This window comes from Pseudorasbora parva, chromosome 3, assembly GCF_024679245.1.
Source record: "Pseudorasbora parva isolate DD20220531a chromosome 3, ASM2467924v1, whole genome shotgun sequence".
NCBI lineage: Eukaryota > Metazoa > Chordata > Actinopteri > Cypriniformes > Gobionidae > Pseudorasbora > Pseudorasbora parva.
Window position 1 is genome coordinate 53189210 of NC_090174.1, and position 21683 is coordinate 53210892.

Here is a 21683-nt window from a genome sequence, read left to right on the forward strand (position 1 = left end):
CACCTTAAGTGATGTGTGATCCAAAAATGACATTGTCAACGGTGATGCGAGTACCATTTATTACCTTACTTAGCGTCCTTGGATGGACCAAAGTAAATTCACTACAATGTAATACCAATGCTGCTTTTAAAAATTTGACAGAGCACCAATAAGGATTTCGGCCTAGGGCGTCAGAATGTCTAGAAACGGCTCTGGCCTTGATGTTACTGGTGGCTGCATAGGATTGTTTCCGATTCATGTGATCCAATCATTTACGATAACTCCAGAGCATTGTGAAGTCAAAATGTAGTGAAAAAAATACGGATCTAATAATTTCAAAAAGTTGACCAATTTGGCCATTATGGCCAATCTAGGTAAAAATACTCTTTTGTACCCAAACACAAGTAGTAACATTTAAATATAGCAATTATATCCTGACAGTATTGCACTGATAAGACGTAAAAAGGATAGAGTAATCATAAATGAGTAGTAATACTTGAATAGGCATTTAAGATGAATGATATATAATGTTTATAAATATATATATTTATTTATTATATTATGTAATCATGCATATATGGATACATTAATTCAAAGAAGATAACGCTGATAAGCAAGTAATAAAACCTCTGCGTTAATACGGCGTTGTTCAGTGAGGTCTGCAACAGGAGACGAGTGGTAAGTAGGTCAGAAGCAAAAAAACAAACACCTGTGTCTTGAGACCGTATAAGGGCCAATGGGACAGAAGTACAAAACAATAGAGACTGGAGACATCTGGCTGAGACCTAAATGAGAAACTATTGCAGAGGCGGGAAGATGGTTCGCAGAAACACTCGATCTTTGTGGGGACTCCATAGACATAATGGTTTTCATACTGTACAAACAATATTTTCTCTCCCCTGACACTAAACACACCCAGCACACAAACCTTTCTGCATTTTCAAAAACACTTAATTCTGTAAGATTTACAAGCTTGTTTCCTCATAAGTCTCATAAGAGTTTGAAAAAAATAATTCAATCTTTTTTTTATACAAATGAAAGGGATACTTCACCGCTTTTTCATATTAAACTATGTTATTCCCTTAACTAAGATGAGTTGATTCATACCTCTCTCGTCAGTGACAATCTGATAGCATTTAGCTTAGTCCACTAAGCCCAGTTCACTATGGTACCAAACAGAGATCAAGTTAGAAGTACCAAACACCTCCACGTTTTCCCTTTTTAAATACAGTTACAAGAATAGTTGAACGATCAAGTATGACATAAAATAAAACGTGGCGTTTTTCTAAGTGGATTAAAAAGGAGAACTATAATGTATGGCGGAATAGCACTTCTGAGAGTACTTCGGCACGGCGCAGTAAAAAGTCACGCCTGAAAAATCTTCCCTCACTATTGACAGAAATGAGAGAGGGAGATGTGAGGGAGGATTTTTCAACCGGGACTTTTTACTGCGCAGAGTCGAAGTACTCTCAGAAGTGCTATTGCGCCATACATTATAGTTCTCCTTTTCAATACGTTATTATAGTTTTTCTTAATCCGTTATTATAGTCATTAGTTCTCCTTTAGTTTTAGTTTTTTATTCTCGTTGCTTCATAAAATGACTGTAGAATCACTGTAGTGAGATGGGCTTTGTAACAACTAGGGGTGTGCCAAAAAAAAAAAAAAATTAAAAAAAAAAAAAAAAAGATTCACAGAAGATTCTAGATTCTCATTTGCAACGATTCAGAATCGATCTGAAATGTCCAAGAATGGATTTAATAAATTAATAAAATCAGCTGGCTGTTCGCCTCCATTTTTTAACTAGCCTATACGCGACGTAGAGTCCTGCAACGGGCATAAAAGTGGCTAAAACGGGCGGATTGTGACATTAAAATTCACGGGCGGGGATGCAGGCGGATAATTAACTCTGTACGGGCGGGTAGTAGCGCTGATAAAAAATGTGCAATATTTCTGTGGCGAGGTGGACGAGCGAGAGAGCGAGCGAGACCGGGGCGTGATTGTGAATCATTGATTTTAGCGTGTGATTTATCGCAGATACGGGTCGGGATTTAATTTTGATATTTTTAAAATCGAATTGATTTTAATCGAAAATCTTTTTGAACCGTGAGATGGTAAACAGATTGTCTGACATATCAAAGTGAAATGGTTTTTCGAACAAGAAAAATGTGGGGGATTTTGGCCACCAGGAATTGATTGGATGGTTGTGGTTTGCTATTGCTGTGATCTCATGTGAGTGAAAGTTTGTCCTGTCCTAATGCCAGTAAACATCATCAGAATACATGGAGAGTTATATCAACTAAACACAAAACATTTACTTCCACATATTTGATAATCGGAATAGCCTATATTATACAATGCATGATATAGTAAACAAGTTTGTGAATAATTTGCAAAAAAAAAGAAAAAAAAAAAATGTGTTGCAGTGAATACTGTGAATGTTTGAAAACTTTCTTATATCCTGCCTGTTAGACCTACCTGAAAATCTTAAAGCACTGTTTACAAGGTTTCATGGGTCATGAGCGGCTATAATGGCTAAAATAAAATAAATCTATTCCATAGAGACATCAGAAGCAGTATTGGAAATGTGATACTGGCGTTCTTTAATAAAACAATACCCTTTAACAAATATTTAAAATATAGGCTACTGTCTTTAAGTTGTTTCTGCATTCATTTTGAGATTAAATATGACATTTCAATATGAAAATATATTAAAAACTTTAATGTTATGTGTGACTAATCCGAAAAAATGCGTGATTAATTAGTTTTATCGACAGACAAACTACTATAAATACAGCAATATTCCATAACACAGAAGTTCTGTCCATTTTGATTTCAAGGTTACTTGTAGACTTTTAGAAGTTACATTTAAGTTCGATAAACTTTCACAAAATGTATTTTGCTGCATCAAATCCTTTTAACTCCGCTGCTGTGAACTGCAAATACAAAGGACACGTTTCTCACCGAAATCTAATATGCAATCACATTTTTAAACTTGCCGCATCACGCTTGCATTTTTTCCAGCGAGTATCCTGACATCATTTGTCGAGTGAGCTTTAAATGACGTCTTATTTTTTGGGGTTGAAATATACAGATTACTGGGCCTTGTCATGTGAACTTACTCAATAGTTTCCTCAGTAACAATTGAGACATTCTACTACTAACAAAATCCACTACTACTATCAACTGACCTTTAACTGAACCAAAAATGCAAATACACAGTAGTTCATGAACTTTTATGTCTTCACCAACCTAAAAGCCTCACAAATTGTTCAGCCAATCAGCAGCAAACATTTCAATATTTAAAAAGAAATAAATAAATAAAAGACCCAAGATATTTGTTTGCTTGAACTGTAGAACCCTAATAGCATTCATTTAGTCTCATCTAGATTTCTGCAGCTTCATTGAAATAAAATTATAGCATCAGTGACTCAAATATGGTTTATTTATCATGAAAAAAAAAAAATGTTTTACACTTATTAAAATCCATGTTTTTGAGATTGAGAAAGAGATTGAGGCTGATCCATAAATTATAACTAAAGTTATAAGGATAGGTTCTAAATAATAGACTTTTCTGTTGAATATTTTGCTGAAAGATTACAGACAATGCTATTTGTACATACAGCAATGCTTATGTTGAAATTCATCAACAAATTAGATAGGATTGAACCAATATAAAGAGAAAGTCTCAAGTTCTGGATAAAACCTAGCAAGACATATGTTTCATAGAACAAAAGACATTTAAAAAAGACAAAACAAACAGTAAAAAAATCTATTTAAAAGAATAAAAACATTTCTGTGCTTCCAGATGGGAAATGAAGGTCACCGCAAGATACCAAACAGTATCATGCTTCATCATCCTCTGGATAAACCAGTTTAACTTGAACATGGTCTTTCAGTGCTTCATTCTCCCGGTACACATACACAGGAGAGCTCTGGGGTCGTGTGTTACTACCTTCAATCTCTTCCTTACTCTCACCTGCAAGGTCACAAAGAGAGGTCACACAGGGGTCGTGTTCCTGCAAGGCTGTTGGAAAGCGCACAGCGGTTTTCTCGATCCGTACTGAACGCCGCACCGGGGTAAAGAAGCGGATTTGGTGACCGTCTACGTGTCCTGATTCTGCTCCCTGCTGACTCCTTTTCCCTCTAAAATGTACAAGAAAATACAAAATATTACTCAATTTACTGCAGGAAAATTAGCAGATAGGACAAACTTCCCGTCATACTTGGTCTAGGTCTGGACTACTGGAAAATGTGTTCATTTCCTGTGAGATGAACAAAGAACTAGCAGTGTCATCTTCTGTAAATTTTATCTCACCACATGTTACATAAACATTTCCATATTATTCTCTTTACCAGACTGAAGCATACACCCTAAACTGCACATACCATCACTAAATGACATTTGAGCAGTGTCATATCATTGGCTTCTCATTCATAAATGTATTGCTATAGAGAAATGTAAAATATTCAATTGTTGTATTAGTAGGGCTGGGATGAAGATCAAATTAAAATGGGAATCAAAATAGAATTAAATCAGGAAATTTGTTCTCAGAGTTATCAGAGGTTAAAGCTAAAATATTAAGAGTTTTGATGACTACAATTATTTTAAATGTGGAAAATGGTATTAATAAAGAATGTTATTTACTATAAAAAAGTAAATAAAAGATTCAAACTATTTAAATGTATTACTTTTTTTTAAAAGGTTAAAAGATTCAAACGGCCATGAATCAATGAATCAATCAATGATTCGGATCGCCAATGTCTCGTGATTTCAGCAGTTTGACAGTTTGCCACACAATCCAAACTGCTGAAATCACGAGACATTGGCGATCCGAATAATTGATTCATGGCTGTTTGAATCTTTTTTTGAGGAACATGGAAGAGAAGACAATGCTGAATAAAGTCATAGTTTTTGTTATTTTTGGACCAAAATGTATTTTTGATGCTTCAAGAGATTCTAATTAACTAACTGATGTCACATATGGACACAGTAAAGCACAGTAAAGTGTGCATAGACTGCATATGCTCTGGAACTAAAATATAAAATATCTTAAACTGTGTTCTGAAGATGAACGGAGGTCTTACGGGTGTGGAACAAATTAGGGTGAGTCATTAATGACATCAATTTCATTTTTGGGTGAACTAACCCTTTAAAGCACATTTTTTAGAAGTTAATTTTACATCTATAACAGTCCAAACATTGCGTTACATATTCCAAAGAACATTTAGGCAACAGTTTATATGAGATGAAGTTTATTCAAGTTCATTTGGATTATATAAGTGTCTTACCCTGGGGTGGCTGTAATTTTATATTTGACGACAGACGAGTCTCCCCTCATTCCACATATGAGGGCCCCAACAGGTTTTGGGGTACACATGACGTCACCGACTTCCTGTTCATCATGCACCCTAGTCTCTACCGCTTCAGGCTCTTTTGGCATCGGAGACATACCTGTATGAACATGATGCATAATTGTAAATGAAGAAAACAAATCTCACCAAGCAGACGCTTTTATCCAAAGTGATTTACAATGCTTACAATATCCATTCAAGACTAAGAACAAGCTCAGATTTTGTTAGAGCATGTGTGTGTGTAATGTGAGCCCAATGAAAACTAATTTTTCTAACATTCTTAACAGCTTAGAGAGGGTAATTTTCAGACAAGAGGATAAACTAATTCTTCCACACCAGTTCTTCCAAACATCTGTATGGATCTTGCGCAAGGGTATTAAAGCAGCACTACGTAACTTTTCAACCTTTATAATATATTTTCAAGACTCTTGTGATGATACATCGACTTACAATAGGTTGAATGACACGTCTGCCATAGCCTGACGGGGTCTGTATCATTTTTAATCGTACTTTTAAACTTCAGGGTTCGGGTAGTAACCCGAGAACAAAAAGAACTACAAAATTCGACTGCTTTACAGCATATACGTCACTTCCACCACCAGCCTCCCTTCCTTACATTCAGACGTGCGAGCCCAACTATCGTTTGTTTGTCGGATGTTATAGTCATGTCCGAAGCAGCACAAAAAAATAAGAAAGAAAAGGTTTTGTTGGAGGAAAGCAATAAGAGGAAACGAAAAAGTGATGGGATTAAAGGCAGGAAGAGGATCAACATGTGACCAGCGTTTGCTCGTCGGCGTGAGCTGAAGGAGGCGTGCCCGACCGATGCGGTCATGCTTGTTATGGTGATTACCTACCACTCAAACATTGAATTGAAGTATCATAGATTCTGTAAAACGGAAAACCAATAGACTACAGGCTACTATAATGCCGCTGGCTTGTAAATGTGAGCATCGCAATCATTTGACATTTGAAAAAAATAAAACCCATGAAATTATATTCATATGACATGCTGAAACATACGCCACTGACTGTACCGGGGAGTAAGACATTTCACACGCGACGCTAGCAGCAGTGGTGGTGGAAGAAGCACTGAATCTCAGTACTTAAGTAAAAGTACAAATAACCAGAGCCATATTTACTTTAGTAAAAGTAGAAGTACTACAACAACAACCCTACTTAAGTTACAGTAAAAAAGTACTTGATTTAAATGTACTTTAAAGTATTAAAAGTACTTGTATAACAATTTATTCTTTTAATGCCTATATTCTAATAATTAAAAATAAGAAAACAGTATGGGCTGTGACGTTTTAATTAAGTTAGTTTTGGGTTAATGTAGGCTAATTGTGCTTATCATCTCCTGCCCAGTTTACATTCTGACTCACAATTCTGGTTGTCTATAAGGGTGATCTGCAGAGTTAAATATCAATATTCAAAAGTAACATTTTCATCAGCTTTGATGTATTTAAATCTTCATATTTATGAGGATTAATCTTAAATATAGGATATGCTTCATTTTACCTTTTATATTCTTAAATTTGATATTTAAAATAAATTAGAATGCTATAGGGTTGTTACTAATCAAATTAAAGGACAACTCCGTTGAAAAATGAACCTAGGTGTAATTAACAGATGGTTACAGAGTAGATCGTTCTCTGGGATGCGTTTTCATGGAAATCGAATGTAAAGAGTTTTATCTCTAAAAACAGATTAGCTTATAACGCTAGTATATGGGGCACAGGGTAAGTGAAATTAAATCGCTAGTTAATACCACTAACAAGGCTCAAAATAGCCTCACTCTAACACAGTAGCACAATGAGGGTCCCTACATTCAAACTGAAGCATTGAGAACTTTGTAAGTGTACAAACAGTTTAATAAGAAGATACTTTATAAACACAGTGCATTACGCGTTCACGGACAGGCGGCATCTTAGAAAACAGTCTCGACTCGTCGAGCCACGAGCGCTGTTCTAAGTGAAGGAACTGTGACTAGGAATATCATATGGTCTGTTGCTTCCGGAAGAAAACACTGAACGCAACAGAGAAAATAAATAAATAAAAATAAAAATGTCCATGTTATTACATTTAACAAACTTAATTCCTATCAACCAGCTCACTTAGAACAGCACTCGTAGATCGATTCGTCAAGACTGTTTTCCAAGATGGCGCCTGTCCGTGAACGCGTAATGCAATGTGTTTATCAAGTATTTTCTTATTAAACTTTTTGTACACTTACAACGTTCTCAGTGCTTCGAGAACGTTGTGCTACTGTGTTAGAGTGAGGCTATTTTGAGCCTTGTTAGTGGTATTAACTAGTGATTTAATTTTACTATCCTGTGTCTACCCTGTGCCCCATAGACAAGCGCTACAAGCGAATCTGTTTTTAGAGATAAAACGCTTTACATTCGATTTTCATGAAAACGCATCCCAGAGAACGATCTACTCGGTAACCATCTGTTAATCACCCCTAGGTTCATTTCTCACCGGAGTTGTCTTTTAAATAATTTACATTGACAAATTACAACTGCATTAAATAATGTTACGTGATTGTTTTAAATATATATTTTTAATACAAATAAGAAAAATTGGAAAGAATGTTTAAACATGAAACTAAACCACCAGTAGGTGGCGGAAGGTCTTAATGGGTGAGTCACCGAGTCGATTAGTTCAAACAGCTGATTCGTTCAGGAATGAGACAGTCGCTTATGAACAGGTCATTGAATCTTTGATTCAACCGATTCATTCAAACGCCGAATGATTCAGTAACACACTTTTGCTGTGAGATGCGTTGTGGTTCTGATGCGTTGTGGTGCTGATGGTTCTGTGAGATGCGTTGTGGTTCAGTCCCGGGGACTGCAGATAGAAACTAGCATTAGCTAATTCTGGTACAAAACATCTTTTCGTAAGATTAATGTATTTTGTACATTGTCCCTGATAAATAATGAAATTAAATAAATAAATGAATAAAGATGTGGAAATATGATCTGATCTTGGAAATATATTCGCGGCTGAAATAGAACAAAAGAAGTTTATATTGCATCTAAAATGTAAGTGACTGATTTTAATTAATTGTTTATGAAACTGTCATTAAATCAGTGTCATTTTCAGTCGTGATGGTATTCAGGAAAACAGCACTCTTGGTCGTGTCATGTGATGTTTTTTAACTGTATTATCTATGTTATAAAATATAAAAACCTTCACATTTTGAATATTTACTCCAGTATGTTACTGAGTTTCTCTGTGTAAGCGGCACTGGTTTGTTTCCATTTCTTCACGAGAGGCTGCGCGTTTGTCAACAGCGCAACCGTCAGTTCATTATACATTATTATACATTATCGGTCTTGACCACAAAACTACACAAAATATAGTTCATTTTTGATTAAAAAAATTGTGACAAATGTAACAAAACACTAATGTGCTTGAAATTTTAGAATAAACTAAATAAATGTGGAGGATTCTATAAAGTATTTGAACACTTACAGTATTCCACAAATAAATATGAATGCATTTTAGATAGATAATATAGATAAAACATGAAACTGAGTGGGTTTTTTTTAATAGCACAGACACACCCTTTTTAGTTACTTTCAATGATAAAACAATAGATATACTGCACAAATTATTTGGACACTTTCTGTTTGTGAGATATTACTCAAACATGTTAATATAGGTTAATAAAAGGACACCTGTGTAAACTTGAAAGGGACTGATCCCATAAGAAAACAACTGATCAAAATGTTGGAATAAGTCGCATATGCTCACCAAGGCTGTATTTACATTTTATAATTGTAAAGCTGTAATGTTATTCCTTCCTGTGATGGTTCACTTGAGCTTCTGTTTATGTTTGCAGATCAATGTTTATACATGAATAACAGCCTTAAGTGAAAATGTTCATCATGTAAAGCAATTGTGTCTAAAAACGAAAGAAAGAGAAGAAGTCCCCTCTATGCTCTCACTTATCCTAAATCTCTCCCTGTTTTAGATATATTGAATGATAACTGAAATCTTGTATTACTGGCACTTCTTGCATTTATTGCCATCTTAACATGAATTCCTTGCTGTATTCCTCAACTGTAAAATAACTTTGAATAAACACACTGCTAAAATGAATAATTGTAAACGATTCCTAAAGGATCATGTGACACTGAAGAGAAGACTGGATAAATTATGCTGAAAATTTGAGCTTTGCCATCAAAGGAATTAATAACAATTTAAATTAAAATAGATTAGTTATTTTACTTTGTAGTCATTTCACAAAACACAATTTTTTTAATTAAAAGAATGCAGTCTTGGTAAGAGTAAAACTTATATAATTCTTTATTTAATTAATTATTTTAAACTTTTGGCCGATAGTATACACTAATAATACACACTAAATTCATGTAATTGCACACACACAAAAAAATCCTGTATGACAGAAATATGGATTACTCATCCTTCCACTTTACCTTGACTCTGTCTCTTTTTAAGGATCTCAAATACCACAGATCGCAATTCATCCACTGGCTGTTGAGAGAAATTAAATACCATTAAGTGAAAACAAATGTGTTACTCATACATGTGTGTCTCTTTGATTCCCTGTTACTGCGAGCTCTTGCCTAAGCAGTAACTGGAATTAGCTCATTTCAAAATAATATCAACCAAACTATGTCTTAATCATTCTAATTAGTAAATCTTGTAAGTGTCTATGACCCATTCAGATAAAATCTGTCAGGAGTTTTTTTTGTTGAAATGTGCAAATTACAGCATAAACAATAGAACATGAGCATTCATCGATCATATCACGCACCTGCAGCGCTTTTGTGAAAGAAAAATTAAATCACATAATTTAAAATAACATTAAAATACATAAATAAATGTACATATACAAAAGCATGGAATAAATAAATGAAATATATTTAACTTGAAGGAATAACTCACCCCAAAAATTTAATTAAGGAAGCGATCAAAGTGAACATGCAGATTCCCTCGCACACACACATATAAGTTTTAATGTTGCTAACTTGCCATTCATTCAGGTCACCCTATGCATGAAAATACAATACAGTCCTTCAAACGTATAACGAGTTACACTGCTAATTTGAAAGTCCGTAATACAATCTAGTACGTTATAATACGTACGTTTACAATCTAGTAGGCCGATATATTGGCAGGCCGATATTGCGCATTTTCCAAACTATCGGTATCTGCATTTATGATGGCCGATAAATTAATATTTAAAAAAAATTATAAAAACGGATGAAACTCCGCTCAACCACATTATGAGTGTTGGCGTTTCATAGTTTGTCCACCAGAGGGCAGTCTATATCGTGCCAGTTGGCAACACCAGCTGATCCAGCAAGAGTCATGCTGCACGCTGAACATTCACAAGTTCACAACTGAGATCATCCGTGAAGAGCATGGTCACAAGACATACATTGCTTGAATAACAATTAAAAGAAAATCCCCATCAGTTCTCTTAACTCAAATAAGCATGGCAGCATTTGTGACTGCCAAGTCCATTTTGGCTGTTACATGTAAAGGAAAAAAGCAAGTTGGCATTGTAATAAGGTATGCCATAAGGCAATAGGGACTAACAATTTCACACACACAAAAACATCAGAAGTTCTTTTGTTTCTGTTTTTTTTATATATATATATATATATATATATATATATATATATATATATATATATATATATATATATATATATATATATTGCAATATCGGATTTTTAAATCACCAAATATTTGTACCGGTATCGGCCTTAAAAATAAAATAAAAATAATAATAGTTAGCATCCAGACACATTGGCCCTCATTTATCAAAAGTGCATAGTTATAAAAAGATGTTTTGCCATTTATTTTTATATTAAACTCTTTTTCTGTTGAAGTTTGTCTTGTTGAATAGGGTTACTATATTATTTTATTGTTACAAACTTTTATGTTTGTTTGTATTAGTTGGTATGACCTTTAGGTGAGGCTTCAGAGAGGATTTCAGTTCTGATTATGGATTGGCCCATTTGGAAACTTGGCCCATTTGGTTTAGCTAAAATTAGCACATTGTTGCTGTTTTGTTTTGTTTTTGTACAGTTTTTTTTTTCCTTCTCCTGCACTGTAAATATTTTTGCACCTTCCAATAAAACACAATTTTTGGATTATGCATACTAGGGCTGGGACGGTATGGATTTTTTCTTACCGCGGTTGAAAAGCAAGAAATTCCTGTGGTTCAGCGGTAAACCTCTTTTAAACCCGTGATATTTAAAAAGATGATTAGTTTGTGCCGCACTCAACAAAACACGCAACAGGGGCACACACTAATCTTTTCTATAGTTTGCTCTGTAAATTAAATTGAGAGTATAACTAATGCATATATGCTATTTTAAATACTGTAGTCTATTCCAGATATATAGCCTACATTTTAAAATAATAAATGCTCAAACATCCATTTCATCCATGTTTATTTTCCGTCAGTGAAACAACACATACAGCCTGTAAAACATTTAAATGATTATAAGTAAATAAGTAAATAATGGTAATCTTAAGACTATAAGAAAATTAAATATATGTTTAAAAAAATATGTTTTATAGCCTATTGCCACGCAAAGATGCGGCATGCCGGTCTGCGCTTTAAGATGAATGTGGGACACGAGCTGGATAGACAGTGTCTCAAATATCTTCGTCTTCATGTTTTCTCCTGATGTTGCAAAGCAACACTTGTTGTAAAACGTCTGAAGAGCGAATTTTATCATCCACACACAGTGTTAGACATTTAGGCACTGCTAGAGAAAACAAAAGTAAAATCGCTGCGTGTGAACTGCGCTATTCAAATAAACTTGAAGCGCCACAAGTCTAATAACAAGCACAAACTGTGTTAAATAAAATTTCGTCCTACAGTGTTTTTCTACTTTACCACAGTAAAAGATGTGAATGGGTATAATAGACTTAAGCAAACGAAAGGAAGAAACGTTTATAATTCCCTGTGGAAATGAGTGTGACACGAGTGAAGGTGGGAAAATGAACGAGAGTTCCTGTGGGATAAAATGAACTAACGTTAAAATTCACTGAAATCTGAATTTTTGATGACCAGATCACAAAACAGAATTAAAAAGTTGGCAAATCTTGAATTGGGCTCAGCCTCCCTCTCTCATTTGGTATGAATCCATAGCCAGTTTTCATAGCTGTACATTTATTTCCCTTGTAAAAGCTTTGTGCTTCACCCCTGTGGTAAAAACCACGTAAAGCAGTGTTCAGAGTAGCCTATAGTAAATTATATCTTTATATTTATTATATACCAGCAGCCATTTCACCCTGTAGCCCAAGACAGGTTTCCCACTGAAGCTAAGCAGGGCTGACCCTGGTCAGCACCTGGATGGGAAACCAACTGGGAAACCGGGTTGCTGCTGGTGGAGGTGTTAGTGAGGCCAGCAGGGGGTGCTCACCCTGTGGTCTGTGTGGGTCCTAATGCCCCAGTATTATGATGGGGACACTATACAGTCAAAGAGCACTGTCCTTCGGATGAGACGTTAAACCGTGGTCCTGACTCTCTGTGGTCATTAAAAATCCCAGGATGTCCTGCGATAAAGAGTAGGGGTGTAACCCCAGCATCCTGGCCAAATTTGCCCATTGGCCCCTGTCCATCATGGCCTCCTAATAATCCCTATATATAATGATTGGCTTCATCACTCTGTCTCCAATCAGCTGGTGTGTGGTGGGCGTTCTGGCGCAATATGGCTGCCGTCGCATCATCCAGGTGGATGCTGCACACTGGTGGTGATTGAGGAGATTCCCCCTTTTATATGTAAAGCGCTTTGAGTACCTTGAAAAGCGCTATATAAATGTAATGAATTATTAATTATTATAATATTATTAAAAAATAATAATAATAAAAATCACAATAAAGTGAACAAGCTAGTTTTTCTAGCAAAAAATATGAAGGCTGGAATGTAAACCTTTTTTTTTTTTTGCGGTGATGGCTGTGACGATCTCAGACCCGAGGTAGGCATCACGTGACCGCCATATTGTGGTAAAACGGTAACTGTCCCAGTCCTAATGCATACATTTTTTTGTAAAGCACATTTTCTTTACCACTCCAACTGGTTGGCCTTCCTACAATATTGATCTGTCAAAACTGTACTGTCCTTTAACAATTAACCAGTTAATTATGAGCATTCCTACTATTTCTATTTTTTTTGTCAGCTCTTTGGAGGCTTCTCATATTACCAGACTAAAACAAAACAAGCCATAAGTCAAAGAAATTACAATCAATAAAAAAAATGATGCAAGTTTCAGAGATACTGACCTCTCTCACTACACGGACGGCCTCCTGAAACATGGGCAGGACCTCCAGGTTTCCTTCTTTTTCCATCAGTCTGGCCTGGCAGATCCAATATTTAGCAAACTTCTGTGCCAATGGAACCCGAGACAGCACATCTCTGACCTGTTCCACCGGGAAACCCTGTCACAAAGACACAAACAGCATTGGATAAGTTCTCAATATGCATGTTTGCACCCAGAGGAAAGCATCATCTAATCCGACTCATATTCGTATACATTAATAAAGGAGTGCAATGAAACTTGTACTGCATAGCTCAAAAAAAGACAACAATAAAATTCCGAGCCGTGAGACTGGAGTAAAACAATGATAAACATGGTCCATTTATGCCAGAAAATGGCAAACACTTAAGATCCGCTGAACCAAAGCTGGACAAGAAAACACTGTGATTAGGGAAATTGCATGCAAGCAAATGTTTAATGCTTGCATTGCATGACAATAGCACATTTCACATATTCAGCCTTTACTGATAACTTTACTGCGGCTATGCAGTTGGTTGCCAACTTGCTTATTATGCATGACGAATAATGTTGCTAAGAGCAAAAATGCGTTCCGCTTGAATGATCATTCCTAATGCCCCTCACTTTGGTGCTAATGTGTGAAATGCCAGAATTGTGTGGACAACATATTTGTGTATTTACCGCAAAAGTCATTCTGGTAATTGTACAGTAATTTAACATGATTGCTGTGTGAAAGCAGGTTTTGTCTAAACAGTTTTAAAGTCCCTGTAACGGCAATTCTGAGATTTGTTTCTAAACGCATTATAAATGTAAGAAATGTATTGCTGAAACATGTTAGAAAGACTGTGAAGTGTGAAATGTGTAGTACTGAGTTTAAGTTTTCCACCATTTTGGTGTTCAGGATTTTTTGGGTGGAGCTACAACGGTGGCTCAATGACGCATTGGAGCTACTGAGCATATGGCCCCTCCCCCAACACTATCGTAACTAGAGCACATTTGCATCAATTCGCCTGCTCGATTGAGAGTTACTGTCAATACCATTAGTTACTACAGCCTACAACTTAAAAAACAGCTTACAATACAAAACAATTATGCACAGCTGAGGATCACCACCAAGCGGCAACCTCCCGCGATCTCTCTTGAAGCCAATACGGAAGTAATGTAAACTGTAATTCCTAAACTGGCCACTAGGGACAGGCTCCAGAAGGGAGCAGAATCTCATTGAGCCCCATGTTAAAATTCTCAACTTTAAAGCAGAAAAAAACATGTTTACAGCCTGGTACAAATTGTGGTTTTGGCTTATAAGGCTAATTTTGATCTTCATGACAACTCTGAGGGGGGTGAATTTTTTTATAACTCATTCGTTTCCTTTATATTAAGCCTTAAGGTTCTGCATAATTAAGGGCGTTGTTACAAGTGGATAGCCATTTATCCGCCGTCTATAGTTATTGCGTCACCTCAGCTCCGCGCACATCCCGCCTTTTTGCCCATTTTCTGTTATCCGGGAGTGACACGCGTTGACTCGCTCACAAGATGGCAACGCCCAGCTCGCCCCTACTTTAAGCTTCAGAACGGCTTATCAGAATCCTATGGGTGACGTCACGGACACTACGTCCATATTTTTTTACAGTCTATGATCACCACCAACGCCTGCCTCGGCAGTGACTACACGGGATAGTTTTAAAATCTTTCATCGTAGACTACTAGGATTCACAGATAATCCGTTGTAGAATGGGACCGAACTGATAATCTCCCGCCCGGACCTTCATCCTCCCGTCTAGCCCAACATCTGGTGCCGTCGTAAACTGTACGCTAGTGTTGTCTTGTGTGCTTACGGCAACTTTCCTGTGAGTGGGCAAGGTTTCGGCGCCGACAGCGTTTACTGAAAAGTGCATTTTTCCATGGTCACATAAACATTGCAGCTAAACCATATAACAATGGTTAAAAGTTACAACTAGATCCAGACATTCCCAATCAAGATCAGTGGTTCCCAACTTTTTTACTCAAAAATATAATTATGATGGTGATAATTATATGTAAATAATTAATATAAACATTGAAGGCGGTGCCAATGGGTGTCGTCACGGTACCCAGCTATTTAATTTAATTGCGCAGTACAATCATAACAAAGTATATACATTATCATAAGTTCATAATTCTTTACACATAATATTGCTGACCATAACCTGATAATCATAGAATATGCGCGGTGTGCAAAATCTGTGAGTTGCCCGAGATGGGCCACTGCGCTTCTCGTTCGATGTGTGTGTGTAGTAAATGAAACTCACACAGAAACATCAAGGATTCATATTTAAATTGTCTTTTTGTAGTTAGCTACGTCTTTTAAACATAGAAAGCATTCTTATGAAAGGGTAAAAACAACATTTGCTTCATGTAAACAAACATCAGAGTCTTAATCAGGGTAGATGCCTGGCAAACTGTCTGTCTAAAAGCAAAAATGTGCAAAGGCGAGACAGTCAATGAGTCAGAACATTTTTGATACATATCAGCTATGTTTAGTGAATTTGTGCCAGTCAGATTTCACTGCTGGCTGTTTTGATCAGCAACTCAGATTTCCATGGAAGAGCATACTTTGCATTACCCCATATAATGCGCATTCATTCAAAGGTGGGGTAAGTCTTATTTCAAAACCGTTTTAGAAAAAGGACACGGGCCGAGTGGAATAACAAACTTGTAGCTATAGAGTTGTTCATGATAACAGTTTGTGATCGCTATGACTCAAATCTTGTCATAATTGTAATGTAATATGTCATTAGCTGGACTGTGTGCTTGTGTACTATCGAGTTGTTCATGAAAACAGTATGATTTTGTGATCGCTATGACTCTACTTTTTTCTTAATTGTAATGTAATATGTCGTTAGCTGGACTGTGTGCTTGTGTACTATCGAGTTGTTCATGAGAACTGTTTGTGTGTTTTTGTGATTGCTGTAACTCTAATCTTGTCATAATTGTAATATGTTCGTTAGTTTGACTGTCTTGCTCGTGTACTATCGAGTTGTTCACATGAACGGTTTGTTTTTGTGATAGAAGGGATGACTTTTTCATTGAATATTCGACCTGCCATAGCCGTTGATGCCTCTGCTCTGGGTTACGTATGTGTGGGGCAGCGCTATCAAAATAGGGGCGAGACCCTTTTGGGGGTAGGGGCGTGTTTGTTTTGGTGATTTGAAATACCAACAGCGGTTACCAGATAGCACTTACCCCACCTTTAATCACACGTTTAAAAAGTGTAAACTCATATAATAATAATAATAGTAAAAATACCTGCTGTAATAATTTAAGGCAGTCATCTAGAGACCGGTCCACAGCGAAGACAATGTTGTGAACCTCATCATCATTCTCGATAGATGTCCAGTATGGCTGAGGAATAGCAGAGACCGTCTTCCTCCTCACCAGCCGGACAGGCATGGGAGGACGTTTGTATGTGATGCCCCTTGATTCCCGCCACTCATGGAGCTTACGCCTGCACAGAGATTACTTGATTACACAAAAACAAACTACACTTATGTCCCTAAAGGGGTCATTTTTTTAATGTTAGTTAATGCAATAGAATGCAAAAAAAATGACAGTGAACACTACAGCACTCGCACTATTAGCACCAATCCAAGAAACATAACTGAACAAGTCAATCAAGGTCTTCAGGAATTATAAGACCCTTTTTGCACAGGGTAATTATATGAACTTAGAATGAAGTTATAGGAACTAGCTGCTAACAAGGTGTTTCCCTAAGAACTAAAAGTTCCCCTAGGGCCATTTTCCTAGTTGCATTTGCACCACCAGTAGAATCTCTGAAGTGACGTAAGCGTCGCTTTTTGTTGTGACTTATTTTGACGTCACTGAGAAAGCACTGAGACTCATATTAGACTCACATTCTCTGTCTTCATTAGTTTACGATCAGTTTAACAGCCCTGTCTAATGTTATTAGAGAACTTATACAAATAAAGTACACAGTATATGAAAAAGTGGTGATTGCCTTGTGGGTGATATCCAGTGTCGCTAGTTTAGCAGAAATACATAATCGTGTTTCGCTTGGTCCCCTCAAAGTTGCATTAGATTTCCTCTCTATTGTAAAGGTTGAGAGATATATTTATCACTGTGTTTCATGTTTGTAGAGTTAGTTTGTGAAGTAAATATATAGGCTATAATCTGTGTGTGTAAATGGCTCTTAAAAACATGGCAGGTACTTGTGTTCCGCATGGCATGCGTTTAGCCAATCAGTGTATACTTACATCACTGGTGCTTCCTATTGTGCTGGGTTAGACCATACTCTGAAGTATGAGCTAAGTAAGGCCCACAAAAGCCATTCAAAGAACGAAAATATTCATAGTTCCTACCAAAAAGCAGGCATTTCCACCATTATTTCTAGGAATTATAAAAAGGTTCATCCAGTGCAAAAGCTACTATATAGACAGCTACATGCAGGCAAGGGTTGATAAGGGTTGGAGCTTGAGAGCCAGAGTTGAGAAACCCTGCTTCAGACAGAAGTAAACTTACAGTCTCTCCTCCTGAGCCTCAGTCGGCTTCTTCATTCCATCTACTGGGGCTGTTCGGACACCTTGAGTACTGGGACAGATAGTGGATTTAGGGGTCTGCAAATGCACTGCAGGCTTGGCCTGGCTGGGTCTCTTGGCGGGCTGCTGATGCTCTTGGTGCACAGTGGTTGTTTGTGGCAATACACAACTCTTGGTGTTTCGACCGAGGAGTTTGGTAGAAGCAGTGGCATTAGTTGGTTTAACAGTAGTACGTGGTTTATTTTTGATGAGCGCTGATCCTTCAGTGTTTGCAGGTTTAGATAGAGTTGAAGAGACACTTGTTCTTGTGGCTCTGTTTAAGACTGAGCAATGCAATTTAGATTTTGTAGCATCAACTTTTGTGATAACGCATGAAATATCCTTTCTCTGGTTCACGTCAGATCTGTTTGTTGCCGAATTTGATTTTCGGCTTATGGGCTTACTGCTCTGAGAACTGCTGTTGTTAATTCCAAACTTTGGTACAGCACTTTGACTTCTGGGTTGCTGTGTGAGCTTTGCCTGGATTTTAGAAACATTGTTTGTCTGAATTTTTGTCCCAGTTGAGTTCATTGGTCTTTGACTCCTCAAACTGGCAGTTGAGATTGTTTTGATGGCTACTTCTGGTAATTTCTTAGCCAAAGGCCTTGAAGACTGACGCTCCGTCTTGGTACGGGATGTTTGATCTGTACATCTAGCAGCAGAGATGCCATATCCAGACTGTGAAGGACCACACACTGAAACAAGACTTGATTGTCTTGTCTTTTGGCTTCTACTTGAAGCATGGGAAGTCGGCTGGGTTTGAAGGGGTTTGTGTTGGCCTCTTTGAAGACTTTGTAGATGAGTCCTATTTTCTGCATTTTCCTCAGATTTGTGTGGTTTCCTTGGATTTTGAAGAGAAGCAGTTCTATTGCTTTGTGTCTTCAAGACATAAAAGCCTGCCTGGCAAGTATTACGGGAGCTACTGGAAGACTGTCCTGGGGCTTTGGTTAGTGAATGGATGCGAAGTCCTTTTTTTGAGGATGTGTTTTTATTAACCTCTGCCAATGTATTCACTTTCTTCACTTCTTTTACATGTGTGCCATTAATGCCACAATTTTCCTTTTCATCACCTCTCTATGAGAGAAATACAGAGACATTAATTCAACAGTCAACACTTTCAACATAGAATAGTGCAAAATTTCAAGAAATTTAATTTTAACTTACAATTTTGGCCTTCTGATTATTTTCAACAGGTTTCTTTGTACAAGGCTTCTCCTTGAGATATGGTCTTTGAGTAAAAAAAAAAAATAGAAGTTATTTCAGAACTTAAACACAACATACTATGATGGTAATAACTGCTGAATATATATATATATATATATATATATATATATATATATATATATATATATATATATATATATATATATATATATATATAGTTTAAATACATAAACTACAAATTCAACAACTGTTAGAGCCCCTTTAAGACTACCTACTTTGGATTAGGTGCTTTCAGTCTTCCTTTTTCTGCCAGATATTCTGCCAATTTCAGTTTGCGTTGCTCTATAAATGAAAGAGAAATGCATTTAACATACCTGCAAGCATTTAATAAACTCCATAGATGTGCTAGTTTTGTTTCTTTTATATACTGTATTTCTAATCAAATAATATAAAATCAAATCAACATTTCATGTCCATTTAATATCAAATATATTTATTTGATAAGGACAATGTTATCATCAGCTGGTCATTATTTAAAATAAATAACATTTAGGGTGATGCAGGACACATGGACAATATGGATACACTTTTTCCATTTTAGAAGTGAATGACGACATGAATCATTTTGATAGTGTCCTCATAAGGAGGTTATGGCATAGTTGATCTTTGACAGTCATGCATACTGTGTGACATGCTCTACAACTATTTTAAACAGCATTTTTTATTTATTATGTATGCTTGTACTTAACATTAGGAGATATAATATCTGTACTATTCACATTTTATTTGCAGGATGTTTATCTGCACTGACTGTTTTAACGAACTAGTAAAGGCAAGGACAAATGATGGGAAATGATAACCAGATAGGTAACGTTACACCCTGATACAGCTTCATAACCCAGCCACTAATCGACCTTAAATAAAGTAAAAGTCCAAATAGGTAATATTTACACTATTTTATACCTTTATTAAGCTTTTTCACTGAGGGAACGATGAGGTGACACCACAAATAATTCAGTTTAGTCCCTTTATAAAGCAAAAACGTAGCTTTTTCACTCACGCTCGCGAAGCGAATAACATAGCTAACGTTATCGGATTGCAGTGTTTTGAACATATCAGCTCATTGGGTTTCACATCATTGTTACATGATTATCCAAAATATAATCTTAGCACAACTTCCTCTGTAATTTGATAGTATACAAATAAACAAATGTGACTCGATAGAAACAGTAACGTTAAATATCTATCAGCGTAACGTTAACTTAACTTACATGACTAACATTAGCCTAGTAACATTATTAGTTTATAGGACAGCATTTAACGTTACCTATCTTAGATAGTTTAGATACGTCCCCCTCCGTCACTGTTTCCATTGCTTTATTCGATCATCCACGTAAAATATTTAATCAAAATAAATGCAATATCTGTTTTTAGCTTTAAAAACGAGTCTGTTAGCACACGGTGTTGCTAACACAACATGCAGCACCTTCTCCACGAAACTGTCGCTTGAATTTCGTGGGGACACGCCCATCTCAATTCCCATTGGTTCGTTCAAATATTTGGATACCGACTATTGGTTCGTCAGTTTTGATGATTCATATGATTTGTTATTATTGTCATCTCAATAACTGCTGCTGCTGCCATATATGGCTTGATTTCTTTGAGGATGTTCTATTATAACAAAAGAATAATATAATAAGTTTACATTTAGACATTTAAGTAGAGGTGACTAATTGTATTTAGTTATCTACAGCTCTGGAAAAAATGAAGAGACAACTTAACATTAATTTCTCAATGTTTTCCAGAGCTGTATATGACTTCTTTATACAAAAGGTCAGATTTTCACACAATGTTTTTTGGAGTTTGAAACATTTTCAAATCATAGACGTCATTCATCAGGTTTTGCACATGCATGTAATTTGCTGCTAATAGTACAACAGAATTAAATGAAACCTGTGGATGGAATTGTAAGTGCATTATTAGCCTATAGTTTTAAAGCAAAAATAATTATTTGGCCAAGCTAAATTATCCTATTATTTAAGATTTTTGTCAAGATCTTACAGTAGCCTCCAGTGCGACGACATATTGCACCTGTCATGGCATGTCATCTTCATGCTGAAAAAGGTGTTTTCCGAAAGCTGAAAAATGCTGCCAATTGGCAAGGCACATCCTAATTCAATGTTTCGCTTCACACAATTTGGCCTTCTCAAAATCTGAAAGCAGCATGCTTCACTGTCTTTGATATACCCACAATCCTGTGTCCATTTTATTAAAGATTTTTGTCAAGATCTTTCAGTAGGCTATATTCTCCAGTGCCACATCATATTGCATCTGTCATGGCATGTC

The 21683-nt window shown here is 36.3% G+C and overlaps 1 protein-coding gene across 1 annotated transcript; it reads right to left on the reverse strand.

The window, feature by feature from the left end:
• Positions 1-3399: 3399 nt before the first annotated feature.
• On the reverse strand, positions 3400-20867 carry ckap2l (cytoskeleton associated protein 2-like). Its single transcript, XM_067440266.1, has 9 exons — positions 20665-20867; positions 19613-19679; positions 19338-19401; positions 18118-19247; positions 16888-17086; positions 13610-13765; positions 9777-9834; positions 5269-5431; positions 3400-4122 (listed from the first exon to the last, which is right to left on the reverse strand). Exons 1-9 carry the CDS (start codon positions 20708-20710, stop codon positions 3822-3824), a joined length of 2184 nt encoding a protein of 727 aa, XP_067296367.1. The 5' UTR covers positions 20711-20867; the 3' UTR covers positions 3400-3821.
• Between the last annotated feature and the right edge of the window lie 816 nt (positions 20868-21683).